Here is a 17138-nt window from a genome sequence, read left to right on the forward strand (position 1 = left end):
GCCTCTTCAGGCTTGTCAAAGTGTTTGTCGGGGCCTTTTAGCAAACAAAATGCTAGGCTGATGTATCTTAGAATCATAGAATAATAGGACTGGAAGGGACCTCAAGAGGTCATCGAGTCCAGCCCCCCGCCCTCAAGGCAGGACCAAGCTCCGTCTACACCATCCCTGACAGATGTCTATCTAACCTGTTCTTAAATATCTCCAGAGAGGGAGATTCCACCACCTCCCTTGGCAATTTATTCCAATATTTGACCACCCTGAGAGTTAGGAATTTTTTCCTAATGTCCAATCTAAACCTCCCCTGCTGCACTTTAAGCCCATTACTCCTTGTCCTGTCCTCAGAAACCAAGTCCTGTCCTCAGAAACCAATCTTACTGTACTATAGCCTGAAGAGGAAGGAGAAAAATTGTTCTCCTTGGCTCTGATGATAGGACAAGAAGCAATGGGCTTAAATTGCAGCAAGGGAGGTTTAGGTTGGACATTAGGAAAAAATTCCTAACTGTCACGGTGGTTAAGCACTGGAATAAATTGCCTAGGGAGGTTGTGGACTCTCCATCACTGGAGATTTATAAGAGCAGGTTAATCAAACACCTGCCAGAGATGGTCTAAATGATGCTTGGTCCTGCCATGATGGCAGGGAACTGGACTTGATAACCTCTCGAGGTTTCTCTCAGTCCTATGATTCTATGATCCTGCCTAGTGAGGCATGCTCTCAGATCCAGCGGATGCCAGTAAGGGTGTGTCTAGACTACATGGCTCTGTCGACGGAGCCATGTAGATTTGTCAGGACAGCAAAGGGAAATGAAGCCACGATTTAGATAATTGCCGCTTCATTTAAATAAAAATGGCCGCCGCGCTGTGCCGATCAGCTGATGGCCGGCTCAGCGCGGCAGTCTAGACGGGAATCTGCCGACCTCAGAACCCTTCGTCGGCAGATCTTGTGAGCCTCGTTTCGTGAGGCAAAAAGGCTCTGTTGACAATGGGCTCTAGGGTTGGCAGATTCCCATCTAGACTGCTGCGCTGAGCCAACAATCAGCTGATTGGCACAGTGTGGCGGCCATTTTGATTTAAATGAAGCCGCGATTATTTAAATCGCGGCTTCATTTCCCTTTGCCGTCCTGACTAATCTATGTCGACAGAGCCATGTAGTTTAGACGTACCCTAAGAGTGGAGGGCCCACAACTCGTGAGGAGGTGCAGATGCGAACACTGCTCAGATCACGGCTGACAGTCTCTGATTCTGGGGATAGCACAACCTGCCAAGGTGTCTACCAGCCTCAAAGCCGCATCCTGCCTCTTCTGTGAGTTTGGCAGGACGCAGCAGTGACTCACCAGCAGGGCTTGGGACAATTGCTGAAACAGCTGAGGTGGTGATCCGCCAGCCTGTTGTACAGTTGGTAGAAGCAGTGACCTGGAGGAGGAAAGGGGAAGGAACAGATTCAGACGGCCTCTCTCGGAAATGTGCTCTCCCAACTCTGGGATGGTCTGGTTCACCCAGGTATAGAGCATCCTCTCTGCAAAGAGGGAGTGCGCTCTGCTTTGTCCTACCCCTTGGGAATAGCTGCAGATGGCTTGGATAAATTCTTGCCTGAGTGTTAGAGTCTCTCTCCACTGAGGGCTAAGACTTTAATGTGAAGAATCACTGCACGAGTTCCTCGGAGAGACATCAACCAGAAAAAAGAGAAAGAGATCGATTTTCCAAACTGTCATATACAACCCTGACTTCCCCTTGACACGTTCTGCTGCATGGGTGCTGGGAGCTGCATTGCCATGGCTATGGGAAAATCACCTTTGGCAAATTCTCCACCAAAAGCAACTTCTTCTCTGAGCAAACCCTCAGGCAGCAGCTGATTTTAAAGTCAGATTTAACAAAAGCACCAATGCTATAAAATAACATTTTTAAAGCGATGCATACTTATTCCCAATTGCTCTGAGCTGCTCATGCACATAGATCAGCAACGGGCAACCTAGGCTAGTGAGCGGGCTGCAGGAGTGGCCCCATGGCTGCAAGACTGTCACAATCTAGATGACCTCCGGTGGGAGGGTAGCTTTGCTCACTGCGCTTTCCTACCTAGAATTTGTGGGGGGTGCTGATGGAACTGCAGCAGCGATGTGATTGGATGCAGAGAGAGCACATGACTCTCCCCGTCAATGTTGTGTGTAATTAGCACATGCATCCCTTTACACATATGTGTCTCTTTAGTAACATGGGTAGGAAAATAACTAAGCAGACAAAAACCTGAGGAATCTAGCAGCGTGTGGGCAACGGTAAACAAAACGTCTGGTGGGCCACACACAGAACCCCAGTGGGTTGCATGTAGCTCCCGGGCCACAGATGGCCCACCTCTAAGCTAAATAAAAAGCTTGGCCATGGGTTTGGCTTTGGCAATACATGGCATCGGGATATGTCAATAGCCTGCTGTCCTTGTGCAATGGGAGTGGCTCGTGGGCCTTGCCAGGATTCTGCACAAGAACAGGTGGTAGGATCCGGCCCTTTTTAAGTCTCTTTGGGAAGGAGACCCCCCTCGTCCCCGGACCATTTGAAAGACAAATGTCAGGTAAAGCCCCAGACTAGAAGTAAATTCTACCCCCCTCCCCCCCCCACCACCACCACTTTTGTAATTTAAGCAGCAACATTTTCCTATGGCAAAAGGCCAGTGAATTAGCTCATTGGGCTACCTATTGCCAGCTGACACTAGACCAGTGGTTCTCAGAGTGTGGTTCATGGCCCACTAGTGTCCTACAATCATCTTGCAGATGGACTGTGGGCTCAAGTCTCACCCCTCTTCCCCGCTGCAGAGGGGAGCCTGTACTGGTGCTCCTGCCCCTCCCCCCTGAGGTTGCAGTGCCAGCACCAGCTTCCTGCTTGTGGGGGGAAGGGGTGAGCCTCACAGGCTGGATCCAGCTTGTGGGGGAAGGTAGCAGCTCTGTGCACTGCCACTCCCCCTGGCTGGGGAAATGGCAGCTCAGGAAACCATTTGCCTGGAGGATTTCCCTGCTGCTCCCATTGGCCACAATCATGGCCAATGGGAGCAGCAGCATATTTTCCACCCCGTCTTGCACCCATTGTGTCTTCATGAGTGGTTGGCTGGTGGTCTGCAGAAAGGTCTGTGTTGAACAGGGTGGGCCGCAGGCCAAAGACATTGAGAATAGCTGCTCTAGACAGTATCAGTCCAAGGACGTGGTAGTCCAGCAGTAATCTGAGAAGGCCTGTATTGAAAAACCTTTCCTCGCAAAAACTATTGGTAGCAGGCCAGGTCTGCGATTGCATGCCTGGTGCCATTACCCCAGGCAGGATGCTTGTTGTAGTTACAGTATTCGGCGCCGGGAGGCAGTGGGTAGTAATAGTATCCGCAGCCGCATATTTCAACCATTTTGTGCTGGAAGCAGGAATGCAAACAAGCCTGAAAAAGCAGAACACTGGGTCAGTCTGAGGCTCTTTGTGTCTGAAACTTTGCTTCTTACAGCGAGGGGCTCCTGGAGAAGAGTTGCAGGTCTGTGCCTTGCAAGAATACACTGGGTATTACCATGGACAGATGGGGGCGAAAGGATTTCAAATGCATTCACCCCTGGAGTGGGCTCTTGCAAACTATCACTGAGAGATTTAAAAGGCATGTAATAAATATGGCAGACTTCCAAAGAATGGGGGTTTATCACATAGAATAACCATTCAAGGGCAGAAGAATAGCCACAGTGGGAAAAGAGCTGAAATCCATCTAGTTCAGTACCCTGTTTCCCATGCCATGCTACAAGGAAGTACAACTCCGGTGTTCTGAGTCACCGCTCAATAAAATAAGTTGTCCTGTCCCACATGGTGCATGCTACTCTTGGAAAGGTGGCCACTGTACTAGTACTGCACTGATTGTCTCTAACTCAGGAATGGGGAACCTCAGGCCCAGGGACCAGATGCTGCCCTGCCCCGCTTGCCTGGATCTAGCCTCAGAGGTTGCGGATCCCTCCCCCTCAGCATTGGGGAGCCCATGCTGGCACTCCAGCCCCCCTGCTGTCTCCTGTGGGGCTTCAGCACACAAAATCTGCTAGCCTGGGTCCCCCTAGGCTCTGGGGTGCATGGGGAATGTGGGGAGTGTCTTTCTCCTTCTCATTCGGGGGCCACATCAGTGAGGGTTTGGGGGTTTTTTTGTTTTGTTTTTGCTTCTCACTTGTGTGCGGCCCCCAACCTATTTTTCTGTGGGTCAGTGACCCAAAAAAGGTTCCCCACCCCTGTTCTAACTCATTGCTTTACCAAGCATGTGGGGGGTCATTTGGGCTTGAACGAGTCCAGCCGTCTGTTCTGCCAGTACCTGCAGCGTGTAGGAACTGTTGTACAGGAGTTTAACATCCACGTCTTCTCCATCCGTTGTGCATTTTCCATAATTCCCACCCAATCGATGCACCTCATCCTGCGGATACAGAATAGAGGCATGTACAAATATGGAGCATACGTAAGTAAATTAGTACGGAGCTGTAAGTGCAGCAGCCACTCTATCCAATGTGGAACAACACCCGGTCCCTTCTCTGAAAAGCTTCAAACCTAACACACGCAAGACAGAAAGAAAGGCAAGTGTTCTGGCAAAGAAAGGCACGGAGCGGGGGTAATCAATGATTTTTTCTATCAAGGTCTAAATTTCTTGGTCAACATCCGGACTCCACAGAAATACAAAAATTAAATAATAAAACATAAAGAAGGAAATAAAAAGATGTCGTGGTCCCTTCGAAAGCATCTCATGGTCTGGATTTGGGAAGGCAGAGGTGGCCCCTGCTGCACTGACAGGACATCATGACTGAGGTGGTGTCAAAAACGGTTTCTTCTGCACATTCCCCAGATTCGATCGAGCTCGTTTTGTGTCAGCGCCGTGCATTTCTAATACGGCTCCTATTTATGATGTCAGCAAGTGGGGACCCACCTTCCCTACAGGGTGACCTGCCAAAGGAAGTAAAATGGCTGCACACCCTGCGTTAAGGGTTTGTTACAATACTAATACTTTGCCCTTCCCTAACTATTCCCATCCGACATTCTCACAGCACCTTGCAAAAATTAATGGGAGAGTTAAGCGTAGAACTCGGGCGTCCCTGGCTCTCAGGCCCGTGGTCCACCCACATGGCATCCGAAAAGGAAAACACACAGAGGGGAAATGGAGCCCCTGAGCACGGCCTGCCCACCTGTCGGATTCCGATGTTAGTCACAATCCCGGGTCTGATGTCAAACCCCTCATGCTCGAGGAACGGTGTCTGATTGTGGTTGTGGATCATCACTTGCACGCCTGCCACTGTAGACAGCAGGGGGAGGCGATCGTTATGCTCTGCTTTCAGGATAAGGGAGAGTCCTGGAGACACAAGGAAAGGTAAGTATCTTTTTAAACTGTAACTCTGTAGGGCAAGTCCTTGGAAGTAATGTCATCCCTTGCACTCCAATGGGTCTGTGGGCGTTAGACGGCATAGTACTACAGAGTGAGCATTGCTAGCAGGCTGTACAAAGATTGGGGGGGGTCCATTTGCTGTGGAGTGGTATTTGCTTCGTCTTCTTTCCCCAGCCCTCACCGAATAACATACCATAGGAAAGTCCGGGTTTTGTTGCTTTCCAGAAAAGGTCTGTCCCATCCTTGTTGAAAGTGTAGCAGCTTCCATAAACGGGGTGGTGGAAATGAATGTAGTCACTGGTAGTAAAAGAGTTCAAATATTATTAGTTATGATTGAATGCCCCCCCATTATTATTGTAATGTGGCAGTGCCTAGAAACTCCTGCTAGGCTGGAGAGCCCATTGCACACAAACATAGAATGAAGAGACAATCTAGGAGTGACATTCTCTAAACATGTTCTTCCTATGTTACTTTCATATAAAAAAATTGCTCAAACTAATTAGCAATTAGCCAACAGATAGCCGTAAGTAACAAGGGCATGCCAATCCCCATCTTACACTTAACTAGTTCGGAGTTGTTTATACTACTACTAATTAATCAAACATACTTGTACTTATATAATGCTTGCCATCTGAGGCTCTCCAAGCCTTCACAAAGCTGGAAAAGTACTATCTCCGTTATACTGACAGGAAAAGCAAGGCATGGAGTGATTAACTGAATAGGATGTGAGTGGTAAGGACAGGAGTGGAACCTGGAGTCCTGACTTCCTAGTCTCTGCTCCATTAGACCAACAATGGGGACTAGTGAGTGGGCTGTATGAGTAGCCGTCCTTCATCTCAGTGGGCCGCAAGATTGTTGTAACCAAGACGGTCTCCTAGGATAGGGTAGGTTTGCTCACTGCGCTTGCATACATAAAATTTGTGCAGTGTGCCCACTGAACCACAGCAGTGCTTTGATTGGATGTGGTGGGAGCGCACAGTTCTCACAGTCAATGCTGTGTGCAATCAGCATGCACCTCCCTTCACGGGCGCTGACTTTACGTATGTGTCACTTTAGTAAGACCGGTAGGAAAAAACGATGCGGACGAAAACCAGCAGAATCTGGCAACCCTGCATGTGAGCAACAGTAACTAAAATGTCTTACAGGCCACACTTTGAACCCCGATGGGCTACAGTTTGCCCACTGCAGCATGAGGCTCGCTGTCTTCAAGGTCCAGGGTGCAGGCAAAGATTCAAATTTAAAGCAAAGGTTTTGGCTTCTCGAACTTCCCCCCTTCTTTTCTCTTGTGCTTTGATACTATATCAGGTGACAGCCTCCCACACGATGCCTTGAACACCAAGGATAATCAGACTCAACTCTCACCCAGTGTAACTTTCTAAGACATATTTTCCATATACGTCAAAAAGGTCGAGGGGGATCGTCTTTGTTAATTTCATCTATCTCATTGCCGGAGACCGAATTCACGTCAACGTATTAACTTCAAGACTGAATGTAGCCCTTGACTGCCAGTGATTTATTGGGCACACAGGACTTTCTCTAACAGCACTTAAGCAAACATTTCCTGGCTGCTTTTCACGATTAAGACACGACTGGAACAAAACATATACAGGAATCTAGTCTTGGCTAGGCACAGGGAACAGCCAGTGCAGCAACACTGAATTATAGAGACCCCAATCAACTACAAAGGGCATGGTGATAACACGGTGATAACCCTGCATAGCTTCTTCGGTGTCAGAGTGTATCCTGCAGTCTGAGCGCCTGTCTATCACATGCCACTGCAGTTCACTCAAATAGCCCTGTCCTGAGTCAAAAGACTGTAGTCTCCTGAAGACTCAAATGTCTTGGGCTAAGTAAACTGTGTGCAAAGGCAAAGCACAAGAGCAACTAAGGTGCCCTCATGAATGACTTAGCACTGCGGTGGGAAACCTCAGAACTGTAGCTCCGGGCTTGCCTGGATCCGGCCTGCGAGACTCAGGGTCCCCTCCAGCATTGGGGAGCCCGTGCTGGTGCTCCAGCCATCCCACTGCCCACTGTGAGGCTGGAGCACACAGAATCTAGGCTGTGCCCCCCAAGCTCCGATGTGCAAGGGGATTATGGGGAGTGTCTTTTTCCGCAGTCAGGGGCCACGAGTGAGGATTTTTTTTCTTTTCACTTGTATGCGGCCCCCGACTGAATTTTCTGTGGGTTGGTGGCCCCTGACCCAAAAGAGGTTCCCCACCCCGGCCTTCGCAGAACATGCTTAGGGGAAAAATGGACAAGGGAAGCACATCCCATACTGCAGACAAAGGAGAGGGAAGAGAAGAAAACCAGCAACAGACAAACAAACCCCGGGTCCCTGCCTATCAGGCATGCTGAAGGCAATGCAGGCAAACCTATTCTCCCACGGCCCACACAAGATGGAGGGTTCATACACCTAGGTTCCCAGCCCAGAAGGGTGGAAAGCCTCTGCTCAGGCATCCCTGTGTCAGGGTAGAGCCGGTGGGTGGTTTTCCAGGAGCCAATGCCCTCCTCGATTTGATCGCATTCGGTCACAGGAGGCTGCCCTGGGTGTGTAGCTCCACTTATCCATGAGCTGGCACGGTGGTGTGGCAGAACTAGCATCTTCTGGAGGGCAAGACTCTCCAGAGCAAAGCCAACAGAGCACCAATGGGCAGAGTAGAGTGGAAGAAGGACTTCTTGTGTCTTGCTCACAACACTCCTATCCCAGAATCATGTTGGCTTTTTTCGCAAGGGTCACCCTATTGACTCATGTTTAACTTGTTGTCCACTATGACCCCAAATCGCTTTCAGCAGTAATCCTTCCGAGACAATCACTTCCCATTCTGTATGTGTGAAGCTGATTGTTCCTTCCTAAGTGGAGCACTTTGCATTTGTACTTATTAAACTTAATCTTGTTTACCTCAGACCATTCCTCTAGTTTGTCCAGATCATTTTGAATTATGACCCTATCTTCCAAAGCACTTGCAACCCCTCCCAGCTTGGTATCATCTGCAAACTTAATAATTGTACTCTCTATGCCATCATCTAAATCATTGTCTTATCATCAGAAGCCAAGGAGAACAACTTTTCTCCCTTCTTCTTGTAACATCCTTTTAGGTACTTGTAAACTGCAATGAAAAGCTGGTAATAAAAAGCTGTGAAGCTGCAGCCTTTCGCTGTTGTTTTGGACATCCATTTTCCATTTTCCTTTTGAGATCAGCTCTGTTATCCCCTAGCTGCATGGTAGGAGGCCATATAAATTCTTCTGTCTATGTTTATTTTACTACAGGCCACGATAAACCATTATGGAGGGCCCCTTCAAACACTAACAAAAGGAGAAAACCCACAGTTGCTGCATTCAACACCAATACGATCCTTTTATCTTGTCCCTCTTGCCCTCTTACTTTGTTTAGCCACTGCAATACAGGTAACTAGTCATCTGAGAACTGGTCTGTTCAAAGGGATGCAGGGGAGGGAGCGTATCCATAAAGCAGAGTCCCCCATGCTTGCACACAATGCAGTTCCTGATCATAGAGGTGAATTTCCAATATTTAATAACAGCAGTAACAATATGTGGCAGTTCTTCCTGCAGGGGGGCAAACCTGAGACCCTTGCACAGGGATCTTCTGCTGAGATAGCCCATCCCTTAGCCATGCATAAAGATACAGTGGAATTCCACTTGCTCCTGCTGGGTCAATCAAGGGAGTTGGGTGCCTTTCCTGGGGTGGAAAAAAAACTATGAACTGGGACAGAGAGAGTTCTGCCCAACTTGGGAGAAAGCTCAAGCTGAGGTGTATATTTGTCTTGTTATGGATTATCCATAAAGCCAACTCTGGACAATCTTAGCATTGAGAGGGTCAGATCAACAGATAAATTGTTGTAGTGCCATTGAAGTCAAGCTGTAACAGTATGCCCCAGCTGAAGGTCTGTCCCAAAGATTTCTGCATTAATAGGCACAGGGAGACAAGTCCTGCTGCTGACAAGCATCCTTTCGCCAAGAATCTTGAAGCACACACTATCCATTCACTCCCCTAGCCTTACAACCAGTGTTCCCTCTAAGCTGTGAGCTGAGGTGGCCACCCAGGGGAGACTCAAATGCTGCTCAGCTGACTAGCAGAATGCCCACAGCTGGCAACATGTATTTCTACAGGGGGTGCACATCCACACATGCCAGGGTGCACATAACAAAATTTATTCCACACATGGATGGAAAAATTAAAAGGGACCACTGCTCACAATCCTGCTACAAGCCAGGTGTGGAATGGTAGCTCAATTTGGACAGAGAAATGAAGCGATCTGCCCAAAGATCACATCGCAAGGTGGTGGATGAGTTGGGAACAGAGCCCAAGAACTGGCTTCCAACCTTGCACTCTAGCTACTAGACCACTGAAACCATGAGACCAGCCCACTGCTGCACCCACTAGACAAATTATCTTCTACCTTGTACTGAGAAACGTTTATTCCCTTTACTATAATTATGTGAAACTTCTCTGGTCAAATCAACCTCCATGTCCTTTCTCCCACACATGCATCAAAGCAGCTGATTCCTGTAATTAACTGCAAAGTATACGGGTGTGCCAGGCAGAAATTTCAGCAAGGCATTAAGCCGACTTCAGAGAGAACAAGCAGATACGGCTTTTTGTGGGAGAGGTGTGGCTGGGGAGGAATGGGTGGGATGAGAAGGAATGGTCCCCTTTAGTCTAATAAAGGCTCTCATGGTTAAGCTCATTGTGAGCGGCACGGAACTTCTTTAGCTCAGCTTTCTCCTTTCAGGCTCTGGCACAATTCTAAGGTGGATGCGGATGGATCCCTTTGTACTCGGCTAACCCATGATTACCCCCTTAGCAGGGATTTACCTGTCTCTGCAGGGCTCCCCATCATACCGGCAAGAGTAGACCAAGTTTTCTATCTCCTCTCCTTGAGCAGAAACGTTGATTATAACGGGTAGCTGGGACATGATATTCATATAGTGAAACCTGTACCACTCTTTCACGGTGTCTACCCCAGATGAGTAGGCCTTGTAGAAACAATTCCCGCCCGTTGCATTGCACTGGGGAGAAAAGAAAAGGAGAGAGGGAATCAAAGCCCAAGAAGCACCCCAAGGACTCCAGCTACAGAACATCGTAAGCAGTAAGACGGTGTTAAGAGCAGCAGAGGTGAGGTCTGAGGGGAATTTCTGTCCTGGCAGTAGGGGAGCTGTGGGGGCAGTCCAATGTGTGGTGAATGAGAATGCAGCTAAGCCATACAAGACCACGTTAGACGTGTCCCCCGGACTCTCACTGGAGTCACTCCTTGGACAGGAGAAGGAAGAGAAGCATAGTTTGCAGTGACCTTGGAAGGTGACCGGAAGCACTTTACAGCTCATGAGTCGTGGGCCACACCCCAAAGCGCTTTCACTTCCTATCAAGTCCTTAGCTAGGGGAACACCCACTGTTGGCCGCAAGTATCAGCCTGACCAAGGACCTCAAGCTATGGCCCTCTGGTAACCAATAAGTCAAAATGAAACTGTTCGGGCATCTTGCATCTTGTCAACGTCATTTCCTCATTGGTTTTGAATTCCATGTCTACCATCCCCATGTCACAGATGAGGAAACTGAGGCACAGAGCGACTAACTGACTTTTCCAAGGTCACAAATCTATTATGTCCATGTGTCGCATGTATCATATCCAACTGCCAGAGCTAACTGCCCGGCTATTATATTTTAATACACCCAGTATCTCCCTCTTTCCCTGTACACACACAGATGGGCAGTTGTGTGTTTTCTCATTTCTGGGATTGCTGGAAGGATCTTGCAAAAACATGGACTATGAAAGGCTGCAAAATAAAAGTGGTGTATTGGTCATTGCTGAGGAACGCCTTGATGCTATTGGCCTCTCTCTCTACAAGGCTACATCTCGACTGGCATGATTTTCCGCAAATGCTTTTAACGGAAAAGTTTTCCGTTGAAAGCATTTGCAGAAAAGAGTGTCTAGATTGGCACGGACGCTTTTCCACAAAAGCACTTTTTGCGGAAAAGTATCTGTGGCCAATCTAGACGCGCTTTTCCACAAAAAAGCTGCGATCGCCATTTTTGCGATTGGGGCTTTTTTGCACAAAACAAATCTGAGATGTCTACACTGGCCCTTTTGTGCAAAAGCTTTGCGCAAAAGGACTTTTGCTCGAATGGGAGCAACATAGTATTTTCACAAGAAGCACTGATTTCAGACAGTAGGAAGTCAGTATTCTTGTGGAAATTCAAGCGGCCAGTCTAGACACAGCCCAAGTGTTTCAGAAGTTAGGACAGAGGTGGGCAATAAAACAGAGGTGGTTCATCAGGGTTAGCCCCTGGTGGGCTGTTGCTGCTATATTTACCTGCACCTCTGCAGGTATAGGGGATCACAGCTCCCATTGGCTGAGAACGGCAGTCCATGGCCAATGGGAGCTGTGTTTGCCTGTACCTGCGGAGGTGCAGGTAAATATGGCAGTGTGGGGGCCCGCCAGGGGCTAACCCTTGTGGACCAGATCCAGCCCACAGGCTGGTATTTGCCCACCCCTGAGGTAAAATAACATGTAAAGGATTATGGTTGGGATTAGATCTCCCCAGACCCTTATTAGGCTCCATTGTTTAAATGCACCTACATTCCATTTAATCTTTCTAGCAGCAGGGCTGTCCTTAGTATTTGTGGGGCCCTCCGGAGTACTATTAAACTGGTGTCCCTGTACCCGACAGCAGCCTGAGGCCGGGGGAATGAGACGTGATTTTGGAATCTTCAGCAACTCGCCAATTCAATATTTTTAAAGCAAATTTTAAACTAAGGTCCTGTTGACTAACACAGTCAATTCAGAAACCTGTTCAGAAATGCCTGTTAAAGGGCTTCTTTACCACTCGAATGGCTCTTTTCGCAGGTTCAGTGATCGGCTTTTTCACTTTTAAGTTAACTAGATCCTTTCCAGAAGAAGCAGAGCCACAGACCAGGAACAGGAAGGCGTGGATGGGTGGACATTAAGACCTAGCGATGCCCCAAATTTTCAAGTGCCCTATGGAGCTCCATATTCTGTGTATGGGTAAGGACAGCCCTGTTAGCAGGAAAGGTTGAGTTAAACTTGTCCCACAGGTTGGGTGAATTACTTAACAAGCCTCACTTGCTTGGTTACACTTACCAATTTAAAGCCCACTTTTGAATCTTTTCTCTTGAACCCCGTATCAGGTTCCTTCAGCATCACCAGTGAAATGTGGTGGTTCAGTTGGAAACTGGAGCTGTTCTGATTGGCAGGTCCTCTCTTTGACAAGTTCTTCACGCGGATATCCTTTTTATGACGGGAGGGAAAGATTGATGTGTGGTAGCCATACAAACCAGCTATTGCTTCCTCTGCCATTTGGTCCAGCTCAGCCAGTTTCTCACTGACTAGGTCAAACCTAGAAGGGACAAAAATAATAGGAATGTCTATTCGGACGCACACATGATTTTTTTTTTTACGTTGATGAAAGTTTAACCTCTAGGCCATGTCAATTCTTGATGTCTTTGTTGGAAAGACCAATCACGGAGGTGAGTAGAAAGTATCCAAAGTTTTCAAAGACGTTATAACTGGTACGGTACTTTTCTGTGGAGCCTGCCAACCTCTCTCTTTTCCTATCCTATTCCTTTCTGTATGTTTTAATAGAAATTCCTGTAATGCAAGGCCTGCAGGACTTGATGTAGCCTGTATGAGTTGCCTTTAGCAATAGTGTAGTGTGATAAGTAAGGGTTAATTATCATCTAGAAATTATATATATATTTAATATCTTTTTAGAAATTATGGAAGACTTGTGGCAAAATTTTCATTTGGGTCTGTACACAAATGGGGGCTGTGACACAGTGCCTTGTGAGACCTAAAATAAGTCCCAAACTGCAAACCCCAGTTCACTGACATTGTGGATTAATGAAACAGGAGGAAACAGGCTCTCTCTATGTAACTGCAAAGTTCCCGCTTTTTCCATGTCTGGGAACAAGTCCAAGGGAGCGCTGGGTGATTTTATTCATGCATATTCAAAAGTTGTCCCACTATTGCCATCCAATCAGGTATGCGTACCCACAAAATCTCAGGGTGCAGAAATCTGGTTTTTGTTTATCGGAGGCTGGGTATTATGACGCAAAAAGAAGGATAAAAGCTATGGGAATAAGGAACCTCAGGGCTCAAGCACAAGCTCCATCTACTTCCTCATCAAGTATTTCTTTCTTTCTTTCATTTAAGTTCTTTGCTTCACTTTACTTATTCTTTCTAAGTCTTTGCTTCTTAGTTCTCCATTCTTCACCTTGCGCTAAAGTCCCACAAGCAGAGGGAGGCTGGTCCTTCCATACTCGGTCTTCTGGGAGAAAGGGATCTGAGTATGTAGGTAATTCTATCTGTAAACTTAGATAAGTACAATTTATATAACCAGATTTTGTTAATGTTGCCCTCGGAGATGATTGAATCAATCTGTGTAATCTGTGCTGGGTGCTTTGTTTTGTTTGCCATCTTAATACCTGTTATAATAAAATTTGTTTTAATTTGGTACTGTCCTCATTGTGAGCATGGCTGCTGTTATGAGCCCTCAGATCCGCCTCCATAAATAACTTTATAGCTTCAACTTACGTGACCTGCAGTAAGGAGGACGAAAATCTAGAAACTTCTATTCAGATGGGTGAGCCTTCCCCACATAAATTCTATTATACTTCTCCCCCACGCTACACCTGCAGTCTTTACAAATCCTTACCATATTAAGTTGAATTATCTTAATGCAAATTTAGTTAATGATCTTTATGTATAATTTTGGGCCAGAATTGTACATAGCTTCTCTAGAAATGGAGAAGAGATGTAAGACCTGGAGGATCAAAAGACTATATGGAACAATGTGTCAGACAACAATAGACTTTTAGGACAATATCTGAGAAGAACCCTGAACCCTGGGAATTCCCAGAACCCTGGGAAATATCCATGGGGAGGTGACTGCAACATTATTCACCTTGGTTATGCAAAATGCAGCCTTTTGAAACGACACTTTGCAGAGTGGGCCTTTGTTGGCTGTTCACCTATTACAGAAGGCCAAGATCAAAGGCCCAGGTGGTATAAATGAAAGAGAGATATTCAGGGCTGCTCTGGTTCTAAAGCTGAGACAGTTGTGAACTTGTAACCATGGGGAAAACCAAGTGGTAGGTTTTGAAAAGTTAACACCTACCAGAGCCCCAGGCTGGACTCAGGATGACCTTTGGTAAGCTTATCAGCATGTGCTCTTTTATTATGTGTAATGTGTTTTCTCTGTATTGCTTTCACCTCTGTGCTTGCTTATAAAGATCTGGGTGGTGATTTGGAACTGCTGTTCATAGCCTTGGATGAGAAAGCAAAGTGCAGACACAGGCCCATTTAGGCAGCCTGGCTTGCTGGGAATACCGTAGTGTAAGCCTGGAAAAACCTGGCCAGGAGGGAGCATCACAGATCTACGCACAAGAGAGGTGATGGCTGTGGATCTGAGAGCTTAGAGTGGGCATTCTTGGGTGGACAAATGTAGAAGCCGTTGACTTGAACTGTGACTGAAATAGCATGGTGTTGCTATGTGTGGCTTAATTTTCAAATTTGGACCTCAGATTTGCAACCATCTTGTTCTTGGCTGCATAAACAGGCATGTCTGCAAGCAAGTTATGTAACTGCAACAGGCACATTAAGTCATTGCACACTACATAATTTGAATGTAATTGAATGAATATTTGTCCCTGATAGTCTGGGCCCCAGTCTGGCATGTACATGACCAATCTTAGGGAAGTCGGTGAGACTATCCCCACGCAGAATTATTTGTATGCATAAGTGGTTTTGCAAGAGCTGGTTTTAGCTTGCAATTAGATATATCACTTAGCCCTGGTCTACGCTAGGGCTTTATTTTGAAATAACCCCCCTTATTCTGAAATAATAAGTGGAGTGTCCATCTATTTCGAAATCTGAACTCCTGCTTTTCTCGGGGAATAATGCTAATTTCAAAATAGTTATTTGGAGATAGCCATAGTGTAGCTGCTCCGGTGCCACTATTTGAAATAACTACTCCCCAGAATAATTCAAAGTGTTTTCTCCCCAGTGGTTCCTGGAGCTCTAAGTCTGAGGAAGCGCATCCACAATAATGGAGTCTGCCTCAGACTAATTTCGAGGCTTCCCCATAGTGTGGACACCCTATTTCGATTTTGTTATTTTAGGAGTTATTATATCCATTTTAATTATTTTGAAATAGTTTCCTAATGTAGACATGCCCTTAGTGTCCAGGGGCCATGCTCTGTTGATTTGATATGAAGGACTTAGCAGCAGCTAGCAACTTATTTCAGGGTAAAAGTACTTTTTTTCCAGAACAGAAAATCAATTAATGAAGTCGAAGCAGCCCCAGAGATCAGCTCCTCTCATCTTGAATGAGTACGGAGAGAAAGTAAATTGCTATGCATCATCCTTCATGCCAGAATGAGGTCTGACTCCAAATCTACACCGAAAATAAAGTGGTTGAATCTCTATTCAATCCAGGGGTCCAATCCTCTCCCCCAAATCTGCACCGACTAAGTTGTTTCATCCTAACTCAAATCAAGGCCCAACCCCCGCCATCTGCCCTGGGACAGTGATAAAACCGTGGCAGCCCACCCCAAATGCTGCTCTACCTGTACGGGTCCAGATTGCAGAGAGTAATGGCTGGAAACATCTTGGGCTCCGAGTGAACTGACATGGTCATGATGACAGGGTAGGTCCAATATTGGCTGAACAGAAGAGCGAACTGCCAATACAGCATCCCAAAGCTGGCAAGGAGGAGCAGGGTCCAGAAAGCCGTCTTCATCTTGTTGCTGCTCGAGCACACGAGGCGGACAGTGCCATGGATGGTGGTGTTCTTGCAGAAGAACTCAAACATGTCCCTGAAGCTGCTGTAGAACTCAATGAGGCCTTCATCCCCCCTCTCTTCATTCACCCACTCCTGCTCCATCCTCTAAGGCTGTTTCCATGCAAAAAGAAAACAAAAAGCTCTCGTCAGCCTACAAGAGCCAACGGGTGGAGGCTAGCTCCCCATCTCTCAATACCATGCAGAGCAGTGTTTCTTAAACTGTGTTCTGTGGCACACCGCGGAGAACAGAATTAAAAATGGCCGCCCTTAAAGGGGCAGGTGACTTTTTTTTTCTCAATAACTTCCCCCTGACTCTATTTACCCCCTGACGAAAAAAATCCTTGGTAAAAAATCCTTTCCTCATAAAAAAAATTGTTTGATGTTCTTCAGTCTTAAAAAGTTTAAGAAACACTCTTGCAGAGAATAGGTCCACCACATAGGTGAAAGGAGTTGGTGCTTACACAAGGAACACCCAAAGTTTTCTTTGTTCCCAGGGCTTGGACACCAGTAACCTCCTTGTGGAGAGGTCGAGTATTCTGGCTACTGCCAAGTGGATGAATAAAGACCCAGATAGTCTTCGCTTGATACTGACATTCCAGCGATGACAGGGGAGATGTCACAAAGCTGTCAGAGTGGGCATGTGTAAAGGCATCCAGTGCTGCAGACAGAATTGAACAAGAACGTTTCCTCTTTTTCAAAAAAAACCCTCAGGCCTCTGATGTGCATTAAGCAATGCTAACACTGACGGATGGCGAAAATCCCTGCTGTCGTAATTAACAGTAGAGGATCAGAGGTTAATCTGGATGAGCCTATGGTGCTGTATAAATAAATGAATGGTAATGAATACAAACACTTAGACGCTGGGCAGTGTAAGATCACACACGACCTTGCTCGATTTTCACACGTGGTATTATTTTGGAAATGATGCTGAGCAGGTCCCCTAAAGAATTAGCCGTGGGAAG

The 17138-nt window shown here is 46.8% G+C and overlaps 1 protein-coding gene across 2 annotated transcripts in view; it reads right to left on the bottom strand.

Annotated features, from left to right (window-relative positions):
* Window positions 1-17138, bottom strand: part of SCNN1D (sodium channel epithelial 1 subunit delta) — a 37026-nt gene that overhangs the window by 7589 nt on the left and 12299 nt on the right. The window contains exons 2-9 of one of the 2 annotated variants that reach the window (XM_014575523.4): window positions 15962-16287; window positions 12477-12732; window positions 10192-10385; window positions 5550-5653; window positions 5160-5323; window positions 4301-4399; window positions 3286-3403; window positions 1332-1410 (exon numbers count right to left, since the gene is read on the bottom strand). In XM_014575523.4, coding sequence (XP_014431009.3) covers window positions 1332-1410; window positions 3286-3403; window positions 4301-4399; window positions 5160-5323; window positions 5550-5653; window positions 10192-10385; window positions 12477-12732; window positions 15962-16278 — 1331 coding nt within the window. In that variant the 5' untranslated portion in view covers window positions 16279-16287. The remainder of the gene's footprint in view (window positions 1-1331; window positions 1411-3285; window positions 3404-4300; window positions 4400-5159; window positions 5324-5549; window positions 5654-10191; window positions 10386-12476; window positions 12733-15961; window positions 16288-17138) is intronic. The other variant, XM_075906271.2, reaches the window with a different exon arrangement.

This window comes from Pelodiscus sinensis, chromosome 24 (genome assembly GCF_052426305.1).
Source record: "Pelodiscus sinensis isolate ZL-2025 chromosome 24, ASM5242630v1, whole genome shotgun sequence".
NCBI lineage: Eukaryota > Metazoa > Chordata > Testudines > Trionychidae > Pelodiscus > Pelodiscus sinensis.